Here is a 14,023-nt window from a genome sequence, read left to right as displayed (position 1 = left end):
GGCCATGTCATTGCAGTGTTAGGTGCCCCTTATGCGGGAGTGTGTGCTGGTTAGCTTTTGTCGACTTGACACAAACTACAGTGCCCTGGGGGAGAAGGAATTGCCTCCATAAAATTGCCTGTACACAATTCCACAGGGCATTTTGTTGATTAATGATTGATGTGGGAGGGTTCAACTCACTGTGGGTGGTACCACTTCTGAGAAGGTGGGTCTAGAGAAGACTGAGCAAGTCATGAGGAACAAGCCAGGAAGTAGTACTCTCATATGGTCTCTGCTCCAGTTCCTACCTCCACATACCTCCTTTGAGCTACTGATTTCCCTCAATGATGCACTGTGACACAGAAGTGTAATCCAAATAAACCATATACTCCCCCAAGTTTGCTTTCAGTCAGCATTTCATCATAGCAACAGAGAAGCAAAGTAACACAAAGAGACACCCTTTCCTTGGCCTGCCATGTCTGAGAAGTTCTTGGGCCTGTTTTCCCTGATATAATTTTAATAAGTACATGTGCACCAGTGGTCTTAATTCTGTCCAATAAATTTATAGAGTGGCTCCCTTTCTACTCCCAGGAATAAGGCATTTATCAGCCTATGCTGGATGGGGTGGGGAGGGGGGTACCTGACAGAAGGAATAATTTCTGGGTCAATCCAAAGGCTGCAAACAAAATTCCTATAAAATGGACTCTCATAGGGCAATGAAGAGGCTGAAAAAACACTGTTTTAAATGGTATGAAGTAACTTAGGATAGGGTATAGCCTGATCTCAAAGAAGAGCCTTTGTTGAAGATAAATGGTTATCCATCTGTAAGACAAAAGGTATGTTAGAACATCTTCCGTGTCTCCTTGGCCTTCCTCGGCAGAGTATTCTCTGGAAGTTTTCTCGTTAAATTTTTCCCTCTCTTCTAAGTGCTCATGAGGAAATGTGAGGTGATTAAGACTGTGTGTTATTGTGATGAGCCATCAATTTCCCACATCTGGTCCTTCCTCATGAGGGACCCTGAGGGAAAAAAAAGACCAGCAGCTTTTTAAAGACATGACTATATGATTCTGATATCTGTGACCTTGATGAATTCTGCTTTTTGTCTAATTTCCACCTTTTATCAGTTAACCATTAGTTAAAACAACAACAACAAAACAATTTGGAAATAAAATTTGTGCCTTGCATGTTAAGAAATTCTAACAACTTGAAAGTAAAAATTATGCAAATATGTCAGGAAATTCAGCCAATTTCTAATGACTGTATAAATTGATCAGTTCCTTTATAGGTTGAACCTTGAATAGTCTTCTTAGATGTTTCCTCTGACCCATCTTTTTCTCAAAGTCATAATCTATCATTTCATACTATGTTTCTGAATGTAAACAGGAGGTGCTCAGGGTGATTTCCTCATTTGAACATGGCTGTTAGTTAAGGATGCCTAGATTAAGAGAGTCAACAGATAATTCACCATACACAACTTGGACTTATGTTCATGAGTGTGTGTGGTGGGGAGAGGTAGGGGTTATTGTGTCCCAAACAGAGGAAAAAGCAGGCTTAGACATGGTAAGCAAAGAGATCAGACATAAGACACTGTGGAGTCAGTGTCTCAAGCCTCCCATTCAATTATGCTGATATCTGCTGGAGCTGTTGAGGGCACCTTTTTCTCAATGACAGCTTGTCCAACACCTAACACATTTTTGTTCAGGTCCTCAGTGGAATCATTTCCTGCAGATTTTGTGCTCGGCTAGCATCAATTCACATGGCCTCCCAGATCCAGCTAATTCAAAATGCAAACCCTTTCCAACAGCTGGCTAGTGTGTGCTTTTCTGCCTAGGCACACACTAAATAACTCAAAGAGCAGGAAGGATGTTCAGGCACACTCCTGGCTCCTAGATTCACAAGAGCAGAAATGGAAAACAGAAGGAAGAGCTTAATGAGTTCTCCCATAGAAACCTGTGTTGTTTCAAATCTTCCAGATTCACAAGAGGAGGTGTAAAGAGAACATAGATCACACCCCCTCTTATAGGAGCAGATTGGAGTTTGGAGCTTAGGAAGGATGGAGGATAATGACGTTAAAAAAGGAATGAAATAGAACATTGACTCTCTCCCATGGCTGTGTCTCAAGTTGGGCCAGTCATTGGTTGGCCATTCCCTCAGTCTCCGCTCCATTTTTGTTCCTGCACATCTTGCAGGCAGTACAAATTTTGGGTTGAAGGTTTTGTGGGTGGGTTGGTGTCCACCTCTGTCCACCGGAAGTCCCATCAGGCTACAGAGGGTGGCCCCTTCAGGCTCCATATCCACTGCTGCTAGGACTCTCAGCTAGAGCCAACCCCTGACACTATTAATGATACTCTGCTATGCTTGCAGATGGGGGTCTAGTATAACTGTCTCCTGATAGGCTTCATCCAGAAGCTGATGGAAAGAGATACAGAGACCAAACAATAGGCAGAGCTCAGGTGGTCTTGTGGAAGAGTAAGGTAAGAATTGAGGGAGTCAGAAGGATCAAGGCCACCACAAGAAGACATACAGAGCCAACTAACCTGGGTCAATGGGGGCTCACAGAGACAGAACTACCAACCAAAGAACATGCATATGCTGGACCTAAGCCTCCTACACATTTTTAGAAGATGTGCAGCATGGTCTCCATGTGAGTTTCCTAACAATTGTGCTGTCTCTGACTTTGTGCCTCCCTTTGGATCTCTTTCCCTTAGTGGACTGCCTTGTCTGACCTCTGTGAGAGAGGCCATTTAGCCCTGCTATGACTTGATGTGCCAGGGCAGGTTGGTACCCATAAGGAGAAGGGGGGCAGTAGGGGAGGGGTATGAGGGTAGGACTGGGAGAAGAGGAGATAGGAAAGGACTGTGATCAGAATGTAAAGTGAATAAATTAATTAATATAAAAAAGAAACAGAACATTGGTTCAATTGCTAACTAGTGCACGAATATGAAGCAGAAAATAAGGTGCTTTGAGTTTGATAGGGACTGTCTCTCTTGCATCAAGTCACCTTTAACTCAGCAATAAGTCGCCAGATACTCACTGTCACACAAAGTTTCCACTGAGTCAGGGGCCTCTGGTTTCTTCTCTCCCAAATGCCAACAACAAAATTCACAGACAATGGGATAATGAACTTAAAAATGAGTTTTACTATCGATGTATAGATCTGAATAAAAGGATGCCAGAGCCCCTGTGTACTAGGAGTGGGTCCCCAGAAATGTGAAAACACTGAGGGTTGTAACCCACCTTAAAGCTACCAAGGGTTTACTGCATGGAAGCATTGGAGAGGGCTAAACTGGCTGCCTGGTTTGCCCATTCATGAAGTTTTCATGTGTCTCTAAGTTTCAGTCATATCCGCACATACAGTTTACAGAAAAGATGGTGATTTAGGGCAAGAAATATAAGAAACCAAACCTTCTTTTGAACATCTCTGGCCTCTGTCCAGGTCAGAACCAAAGATATTTTGGCTGACATAATTCTCTTATCTCTAGCCCCTGGCAAGAATAAAACTCCCATAGGCCCAAGGACATTACTGTCTACTGACTAGTGGACAAAAAATCTGTTCAGTTTTGAGGTACTCTACCTTTCAATCTTCCCTCCAATTTCTATCTCCTGAGTTTATGAAGACAGTCACTCTTTATAACGTTACCATTTGATGAGAAATGGGTTGTCAATGATTCAGAGAATAAAAACAAATGGCATTACCAAATATTGAATTTGTCTTTGGTGCATAATGGGTATTTTGCCTGCAGGTATGCATGTGCATCATGCATGTGCCGTGTCCCCCGAGACAAGAGAGGGCATAAGGTGCCCTGGAACTAGAGTTATAAGAGGCTGTGAGACACCACATGGTACCCAGGTCCCTTGAAAGAGAAGACAGTGCTCTTCACTGCTGAGGCATCGCTCCAGCACCCAAACCAGTTTTTCCCCCCAGTCAGCACATGAGGCACACACTCACACACTTTTGCACCCTTCTAATTTGCTTCAAATGCTGAACAACCTTGAATAGACCACATTAAATTCTCTGGCAGCTCCAAAGATTTCTTTCACTTGCTCATTGCCAACTTTCAATAGTCAGTCACCATGCTTCTTGTATTTAAGACACTTGTCTCCATTGCCAAAGTTCTTGAGTCACTACTTACATTCCTTAGATCTTTGTCCCAAGGCAATGATGATGTTTTGTTTTGTTTCTCCTGCTTTATGTCTGATTCTGCATTCACTTAAGAAAACTGCTTCGATTTGCTCTTTGTCTAACAGTATTTCCATACTGTAAAATAAATATGAATACACGGGAAACAATAAGTTATAAGAAAAGAAAAAACATGGACATGTGGATTATATGCAACATCATCGTATTTTTAAAGAATGTATTCCAATATAAACAACAAGTTTTCACAAGGTCAAGATGGCAGGTACTCCAGCACCAAATCAATACTAGAAAGCATAAAACACAAAGCCTTACACCCTTTACAAGTCCCACATTCAAACCATTTCTCTAGTGAGCTAACAAACAAACAAATGTGTTTGTACATCATGTTTTAGTCAGTCCCCAGAAAATACCTTGCACAATATCTTTTCTTTACTATACAATTTTAAAATTAATTCTCAAGTGTCTTCACTTTAGCTAAGTGCTACTGAAAGGGAGAGAGAAAACTCAAATATACAACTTCAATATATTAATGTTAATTAAAAAACACTCCCCCTTCAAACTATGTTATCCCATCCTTTCGAGCCCATGCCATTGTTACCTTGTTGTCTCCTTCCTGATCCTGCAGAAAGCAGAGTATACTGTCATGAGTCAAAGCTCATATCTACTGTTTCTACATATTAGACTGTTCATTAAAAATCATTTCCCTCATTATTTTTCTGATCCCAACATCATTATATTTTGTAACTTTGAACCAAAAGCATGCTGTTTTTACTAACATGGTTTTTGTGCAAGATTTTTGCGTAGGGCACGTGATAAATAGGAGAGAATGCAAACGTTGCAGGGTAGTTTGGCTCACAGATACACAACATTGATTCCCTGAGTTATTAAAAAATGGGGAAAAATAAATAGGTAAAGAACAATGGATTTATTTAAGAGTTTGACCAGACAGGTGAGAGAAACAGAGTCCTAGTTCCATTCAATCATTCCTGTGGCAGACTTAACACTTCATAGAAGAAATGAAACAGAAGACATGAAACACACACACACACACACACACACACACACACACACACACACTAACCTGGGAAATAAGCTGTCAGAACCCTGTGAGGTCTCCCCTGTCATACAATACAAGAGCCTTCACTGGCTGCCACCAGGAATTTACCCTTCCCCTTGGCCCAGCATGACATTCCTGGAGAAATCTCAATGCTCTGAGGACACTGTCAGAGGGAGAACTGTGAATGACTATTTCCCATCAGACTAGCTCCTGCAAATCCAAAGATTCAACATAGGACCACAGCTAGTTCTTAGAATCTTGCACAATTCCGACATCTGCATCACCTTCCATTGGTGCACATTGGCTTTTATCACACATCATTTTTCCAGACTTTCCTGGTTCTTGATATGCAGTGAAGTTCTGGAGAATGTCCTTGGTATTTGTCATTTATCCTAGACTATGTGTCTCTTAGTATTCCTAGCAGAATGCTAGTTTGCTGCAGTTCTAATTCTGTTTTGACTATTTCAACCAGATTAGGTCCAAAGTCCAAATTCTGTTTTACCACTTTGGGATGATTTGTTCATTTGCAGCTTAGTTGAACCACAAGGAGAAAAAAGGCTCATGTGTTAATGTTGCATGAGTTTTAGAGTCAAACTATGGCTCCTGCCAAGCACAATGTGGTAAACTCTGCAATCCTTTGATCAAACTGATGGTTAAAGGCAAGTTGCATTGGAAAAAAAGAGAATGGAGATTTAGTCAATGTGGCCACTGTCAGAAGAAGAAAAAAGATGAATAAAGTGTCCAGTGACACCTGACGTCCATCCTCCAGCTAGTACCGTGAGGTTGGGGTACAAATACAGGGCAAGGGGAATGCCCAGTTAACCATTCCTGGTTAAATATGAGGTGGTCCAAGAAGTTCTACAAGGCTTTGTGGATTTGTTTTCTATGAGACATGTTCCTCCTCTGGCTGGCACCAGATGTACAGCATGTCTGGGGATGCTAGGAACAGTCTTGCAATATTTTTCACTTGTCCATTGTTTCAGGGGACTGATAGCCATAGGAATGAGATAAAGGGTTTCTCTTCAGAACATCAGCTCCCCTGCAGGGTGATTATGTGAACTTGGCTATCACACATACACACACACACACACACACACACACACACACACACACACACACTGTACTCAAGCTGTAGTCTGAGACTTAGCTGCTGGTTTGTGTCTTGGGCATGTTCACAGTCTTTTATCTACAAAGCTGCTTTGGGTCAATTCTGGCCATATGCAACTTAGCATTAAGCTTGACTGGTTCACGGAGAGTATCTGTAGATCCAGTTGTTGCGTTCACTCCACTCTAAACTGTTCCCTCTCCATTTTCCCTGGATTACAGAAGCCAGATTACCAGTCTCCAGCCTGGAGGGTCAGGCTTCTCTAAATCTAGTCACTCTTGCAGGCACACTGCAAGTCCATGGGTGGGATGTCCTTAGCTGGGAGTGGCGTGGGGCTTCAAAGGAAGACTTTAACATTCTCTGCCGGGTAACAACTCTTCCTGGAGAATTAGTCTTCTCAGTCTCTGGGAGGAATACACCAGAACACATAGGGAGCAGCACAAAAGATTTCATTCCCTTTAAAGAATGCATTAAGAAAAGGGCACACACATTCTCTTGAGTTCTCTTTCCTTTTCTGGTTGGAATAGCAGACTCCATCCTCCTTAGTGGATATTTGGAAGAACAAAGGGAAGAATATTTTGTTTTTCTCAAGGAGATCTTCCTAACTTTGGGGAAAGGTATTTTACATGAGTCGTGGGAGCAATGGGTCTTTCTCAGAAAGGAAATTATCAGCAGTGAATAAATAGGTCTACATCTCAGGAACCTCACAAAGAAGTACCCCCACATCTCACAAATTCTGACATGATGGAATTGCAGTTACCATCGAGAACTGAGCTCTTCTCCACATGCCGAAAGATGCAAAAGACCCAAGAGGCTCAAGTTAACTGAAGGACAAAGAGTTGTGCCTAGCAACAGATGACATTCTTTCCCATTTTCAGACAGACACTATATTCCAAAACTTAACTCTAGGTTTAAAAGTGATCCAGGTAAATACATCCTCAGCAGAGGGGCCCCCTGTACTTCTGTGGCTCAGTTCCCGAACCCCGCGACTCCCTAGTGCTCAACTCCTCCAGCTAAAACATGGAGTCTACCCTGAACTTACTGGTATCTCCTCCACTCCGGACCGTGCACAAAGGCCTCTTTGAGAAGAATGCCGTGGCCACTACATTGTAATACACTGTAATTTAGCATCTTTATCTCTTTCTCTCTGGCTGAGAAACTGCAGACTGCAGCAAAAACAGGACTTGTTTTTAGCAAAATAACGCAATACCCAAAAGTAAAAGGATTCTAGCAACCAGTGGTTAAACAGCTGATGTACATGGAAGGAAAAATGAAAGGTTGTGTCCAGGTACCTACTTCAGTCCTCTTGTTGAAACCCAGGATGCCACTACTTAATGAAGACTGTTTAGCAGCAGGGAGATTTTCAAGGGAAAAACTGTAAACTTCTGGGCCTAAATGGAGAAGCTAACAGGCAAACAGGCAAAGCCTTGAGAAACTATGCGTGTTCGTTCCTCGAACCCAGGCAGCATATATGGGAAAAACACACGAACACACACACACACACAGAGACAGACGTACACACACACACAAACACACACACACAAACACACACACACAAACACACACACAAACACACACACACAAACACACACACACAAACACACACACAAACACACACACACAAACACACACACAAACACACACACACAAACACACACACACAAACACACACACACAAACACACACACACAAACACACACACACAAACACACACACACAAACACACACACAAACACACACACAAACACACACACACAAACACACACACAAACACACACACACACACAAACACACACACAAACACACACACACAAACACACACACACAAACACACACACACAAACACACACACACAAACACACACACAAACACACACACACAAACACGGGTGGGGGTAGGGGAGGGAGAGGAAGAGATGGGGGGAGGGAGAGAGGGAGTGAGGAAGGGAGGAAAAGAGGGAAAGAGAGACTAGAGAGCCTGAGAACATGGACAGACAGAAAAAAGATTCAGAGGCCAAGGCAGAGACTGAAACAGAGAGAGCAAGAGAGACACACAAAGTCAGAGAGACTGAAAATGGCCCCAGGACTGTGGGAGGAGCTTCTCAGTGTCCAGTAGTGGAGACATGTGACTTTAATCAGGCCAACATTGTATCCAACAAGGAGCGCTGGGCTCCTCACTCCCCTCCACTCCATCTCCTGCAGTTCTACTCTGGGTGCCTTAGACACAGCAGTTGCTATAGGGCTGTGGTCCTGTGAAGTCTTCTCTCTGCCAGTGTCCTGTCCAGAACCAAGCAGCAGTCATGAGCAGAAACTCGCCCCCCGCAGCTGAAGGAAATGGCAGCAAGAGGTTCAAAGGAGACAGCTGGGGCACCCGGGACCCCTCCAGACTGGTCCACATCCTCAGGCTGCCAAGCTGTGTCACCGAAGGAGAGATTCTCTGTCTCGCTCTGCCTTTCGGGGAGGTCTCCAACCTACTGTTTCTGAGGGCGAAGAACCAGGCCTTCGTGGAGATGAGCACAGAGGAGTCCGCCAACACCATGATCAACTACTACACCTGGATGCCTCCTGTGCTGCGTGGGCAGCCCGTTCACATTCAGTTCGCCCACTACAGGGAGCTCAAGGTAAGCAGCTCCCCCAGCCAGGAGATTTCCCTGAGTCAGGCGGGTGACTCTAGGGAAGCCACTGCCTCCAGTCTGGTGGCTGTTCCTGGCCAGGCTGCTGCCAGTGGCCAGACTGCTGTCCCCAGCCAGTTGGGTGCTCAGCCATGCCTGCCACCTGAGGATTCCTACCAGGCAGGGACTGTGGCCTTGGCCCCCCCTGCCTCTGCTGTGGACACGGAGTTAGTGGTGGCCTGGCAGAGCCCTGTGCTCAGGATACTTGTGGAGAACTACTTTTACCGAGTGACCTTGGAAGTGCTGCACCAAATCTTCTCCAGGTTTGGCACAGTTTTAAAAATCATCACCTGTACCAAGAACAACCGGTTCCAGGCGCTGTTACAGTATGCCCACGTGATGAGTGCCGAGCGTGCCAAGCTGTTCTTGGATGGGCAGAACATCTACGACGCCTGCTGTACACTGCGCATTTCCTTCTCCGGGCTCACCAACCTCATGGTCAAGTACAACAACGACAAGAGCCGCGACTACATGCGCCCAGACCTGCCCTCAGATGACAGTCAGCCCTCTCCGGTCCAGGTCCAGAACATGGCCTCAGCTCTCCCTGCACCTGCCATGAGCTCAGCCTCTCCCTATGCAAGCATTGCGTTACCCCACACCTTTGCAATTCCTCAAGCTGCAGGCTTGGCCAACCCAGAAGTTTTTAAGACCCTGCACCCCCAAGCCATACAGGAAGTGGCAATGGCATCATCATCATCATCATCATCAACAGCAGCAGCGGCAGTAGGAGCAGCAGAAATAGCAGCAGCAGCAGTACCTGGAGCAGAGGGCTCAATGGTCACCTCAGGCTCCCCGGGTGTGGGGAGCCCTGTCCTCCTGGTTGCCAACCTCAACCAAGAGAAAGTCACACCCCGAAGCCTCTTCATTCTCTTTGGTGCCTATGGCGATGTGCACCGAGTGAAGATCTTGTTCAACAGGAAGGAGAACGCGCTAGTGCAGATGGCAGATGGGAGTCAGGCTGAGCTGGCCTTGAGGCACCTGAATGGGCACAAGCTGTATGGGAAGGCTCTCTGCATCCTGCTGTCCAAGCACCAGAGTGTGAAGCTGCCCCGGGAGGGCAAGGAGGACCAGGGCCTCACCAAGGACTATGCCAACTCCCCGCTGCACCGCTTTAAGAAGCCCGGATCCAAGAACTTCCAGAACATCTTTCCGCCCTCAGCCACCCTGCACCTCTCCAACCTACCCTCCTTGGTGTCTGAGGAAGAGCTCAAGAACCTCTTCTCCAGCAACGGGTATGCTGTCAAGGCCTTTAGGTTCTTCCCCAAGAACCACAAGATGGCACTGATCCGGATGGGCTCCACAGAGGAGGCCATCCAGGCTCTTGTAGACCTGCATGGTCACCTCCTAGGCCAGAACCACCACATGCGAGTCTCCTTCTCCAGGATGACTATCTAGAGGACCCGGCTGGGCTCCTCCCCATCACACATCTCCCCTGCCCCCTCTTGAGAAAAGGTAACTTTAAAAGAGACTGGACTAGGGTTGGGGATTTAGCTCAGTGGTAGAGCGCTTGCCTAGCACGGGCAAGACCCTGGGTTCAGTCCCCAGCTCCGGAAAAAAAAAAAAGAACAGAAGAGAGAGAGAGAGAGAGAGAGAGAGAGAGAGAGAGAGAGAGAGAGAGAGAGAGAGAGAGAGAGAGAGAGACTGGACTGACCTTAACAGAACAGAGATGTGTGCTATTGCTTTAGAGAGAGAGAGATGAGCTACTTACTTGATTTTCAAAGGACTGACTAAGGCCCCCTGCCTGCTGGGAGAGGGCCCTAGCAGCCTCCTTTTCCCCTGCAAAGGCAGGGCACTTCCCTGTGGGGATCCAGACATTTGTCTACAGCAGGTGCTCCGGACATTAGAAATGCCACTTTCCTGCCTTGGAGGCCTGCCAGCACCCAAATTTCTAGTATAGTTTGAAGGTAAAGTGGCCTCCAGAGACCGGTGTCTCTGAACTGGTGGTCACCAGCTGGTGGGACTCTTTTGATTGGCTTTGGAACCTTGAGGAGGGAGAGTCCTACTGGAGGGGTGAGTTGCTGGGGGACTGGCCTTGAGGCTCTTTTCTTTAGCCCAGCACCACTTCCTGTTCTTGCTCTGCTGCTTCCTGACCACACGTGCGATGCCGACAGACAGCCTCTTGCCCCTTTTCAGGCTCCTGCTCTGACTACCACACCTTCTCCACCAAGGTGAGACTTACCGTACCCTTTCCCATTCCTCCTTTAAGCCTGGGTATTTGTTCTTAAGCAAGCAGACAAGTAACCAAGGTAGGAAGAGATTAGACAGGGGCCATTCCTATGATAATCCTGGCCATGCAGCATGGAGGGCTTTGGAACTGGTCTCAGGGAGGGATATGGAATGCTTTGGAACTTTGGGCTCAAAGGGGTCTGCAGTGCTCAAAGAAGAGCTTCATGGGCCATTCTGGTGGGGATTGGGTAGACTAGGAGGCCAAGAGAAATCCAGAAGGCAGAGGCCCAGCTTGGGGAATTTCAGAGGGGGAGTAAGGCTCCTATGGGAACCGTGCTGGGGGCCATTGGTGTGACCTTCTGGCAAAAACCCTAGCTGCCCTTGGCTTGTGCCCTGAGAATATGAGTGAGGCAGAAGTCAAATGTAATAGTCTCCTTAGGTTGTTGGGAGAAGCTTACAGACAGGATGGCATTCTGACTGTGTCCTGCTTACTGCTCAGTGTTCTCACACGGGTCCTACAGAGACAGAGAGCAGCAAGTGGAGCAGAAGGGTGTGGAAAATGTGCAGATTGTCAGGGAGAGAAGAGTCCAAACTTACAGACCAAACACAGCTGTCCTCTTTAAAGGATGCGGCCCCAATACAGAGGAGGAAGCCTCGTGGTCTGCACTGGCACAGTAGGGGTGGCACCCGGAGGTCAAGGCCATGCCCACTGAAGGGCTGCTGCCTATAAAAGTGCAAATGTATGGGAAAGTAGAGGCACTGAGGGTTCTCAAAGAGACCATGCCAGAAATCCATGCGCTCTGTCTAAACCACCAAGGTAGACGGAGACCACTAAGGCTTTGGTCTTGAGGGACCATAGGATATCTCAGGCTGATATGGCAACCTCCTCCTCCTCCTCCTCCTCCTCCTCCTCCTCCTCCTCCTCCTCCTCCCCCCCTCCCCCTCCTCCCCCTCCTCCTCCTCCTCCTCCTCCTCCTCCTCCCCCCCTCCCCCTCCTCCCCTTACTGCTGCCACTGCTGCTGCTGCTGCTGGTGATGGTTTTGCAAGCAAGCACATTGCAAGGCTTGGGGATAATAGAGCTTTGGGTCAAGGGTCAGTGAAGCCACTGGGACTAAGTAGCAAAGGGTGGCAGGCAGCAGGATCATATTCCCTGAGAGGAGGCCCCAGGCTGCTGTTGGAATGCTGTTGGGGCAAAGGCTTGTTCACAGTACAGAGCCCAGGAGGTGGGGGCATGCCAAGGACATGCCAAGGCCATCTGCTGAGACAAGCTATCAGCCCAGAGTGGAGCCATCCCAAGAGAGTTGCTACATGTGCCCCAGATGGCAGAGCTGGAGGCACGGGGCTAAGCGAGAACTCTGGAGCCAAGAGTTCCCAGGGTTCCCAGAGAATGAATGGGCATGAAGTGGCAGCAGGGTTTGTTGTGTCCCCCGCTGGGCTTTAGTCTTGCTTTGGTCTGATCTTCCTTTGCTCTTTCCCCAGGCGTGCCATCTTGTGTTGGAAGGATGTAACCTGTCTTTGATTTCACAGGGGCTCACACAGTTAAGATCTGGCCTTGAGTCTCAGAAGAGATCTGGACTCCTGAACACCATTGGAACTGTTAAAGGACCATGAGTGCCTTTGAAACTGGAATGGCATTGCTTGCACTATGAGGTGGCCATGAGACTATGGGGGGGGGGGGCGGGCAGGAGCAGAACTCCATGGTCAGAGCATGTTTGAATGCTTGCTTCTCGGCCTGCATCGCTCTTCTGGAAGGTGGCAGCTCTTTCAGAGGTGGAACGTTGCTGGGGAAACTGAGTCACGTGGGGCCCGATCTTGTGCTTCCATGGCCCAGGCCAGCTTCTTATCCACTCTGTGCTTCATATCTGGGGTGCAGAGTGACCAACCACCTCACAGCACTGTCACCATGCCTTCCCTCTTGCAATGGACTGTATCTCCTAGAACCGCAGACACAAATAAACCTTTCCTGCTAAAAAGTGTTTGTGGATTTTGTTTTTTTGTTTTTTTGCTTTTTGTTTTTTGCCTAGTATCTGATCTCAGCAGAGGGAGAATTAAATGACTACCACAGCCAAAGCCTCCCCCTGTTCCCCTTCTTAACTCTCTGAGCTGAGGCTGAGGGCTCTCTTCCAGGTGAGCTTGCACTCCTGCCTGTTGGCTGGGGTAGGCAAGGCCCCAGGGCACCAGTTTCCACCTTTGGGTCCTGACCCCTGCATGTACATAAGCCCTAGAGGGCAGGACCGAATGTCCCTTTCACAGAGGCCACTTAACACCATCTGGAAACACAGATACTTACATTAGGATTCACAACGGTAGCAAAACTACAGCCATGAAGTAGCAACGAGGGCAATTGGCTGGGCTCACCACAACAAGTGTTCAAGGGTCTCAGCCTTAGGAAGGTTGGGAACCGCTGCCTCAGCGAATAGGGGAAGGCAGCAGGGGCTCCATTGAGGCGGCTTAAACTTTCAAATGCTAGCTATCATTTCAGCAATTGCTCCTCAAACCGTTTGCCACTGCCTAGATGAAAATAAGCCAGGCTTATCACTACTGACTTAAAGATGAGCCACTGGTAGGGGCCTCAGGTGACACAATGATGGAGAGCAAACAGATGAGGGTAAATACTACCAGCTGTGCCTCCCTGACCCGAAGTTGACAACTGCTAAAAGGTAAGTTCACGGTGATAAACGCAGTGAGCTATCTCCTATCTCAAACAAGCATCCTGTCCTTTTGGGCCTCACGGGACAGCCTTTAGCTGACTACAGAAGTTGACCTGGCGTGGCGATAACAGGGAGGTTAATTATTGCTTCTTTGCTTGGCCTAAGGAAGTGGAGCGGTTTTTGTGCTCGAGGCTCAGGTCAGTGTAAGTACAATGAGGATTTCATGTCCCACGTGAATAAATGCCCCAGCCCC

General features: G+C 47.2%; 1 protein-coding gene across 1 annotated transcript; it reads left to right on the top strand.

Moving 5' to 3' along the window:
* Window positions 1–8,581: 8,581 nt before the first annotated feature.
* Window positions 8,582–10,348, top strand: LOC120099267 (polypyrimidine tract-binding protein 1-like). Its single transcript, NM_001416716.1, has one exon. The coding sequence runs from the start codon at window positions 8,582–8,584 to the stop codon at window positions 10,346–10,348; it is 1,767 nt and encodes a 588-aa protein (NP_001403645.1).
* The last annotated feature ends 3,675 nt before the right edge of the window (window positions 10,349–14,023 follow it).

This window comes from Rattus norvegicus, chromosome X (genome assembly GCF_021556685.1).
Source record: "Rattus norvegicus strain SHRSP/BbbUtx chromosome X, alternate assembly SHRSP_T2T, whole genome shotgun sequence".
Classification (NCBI taxonomy): domain Eukaryota; kingdom Metazoa; phylum Chordata; class Mammalia; order Rodentia; family Muridae; genus Rattus; species Rattus norvegicus.
This window is presented reverse-complemented; position numbering and strand designations above follow the sequence as displayed.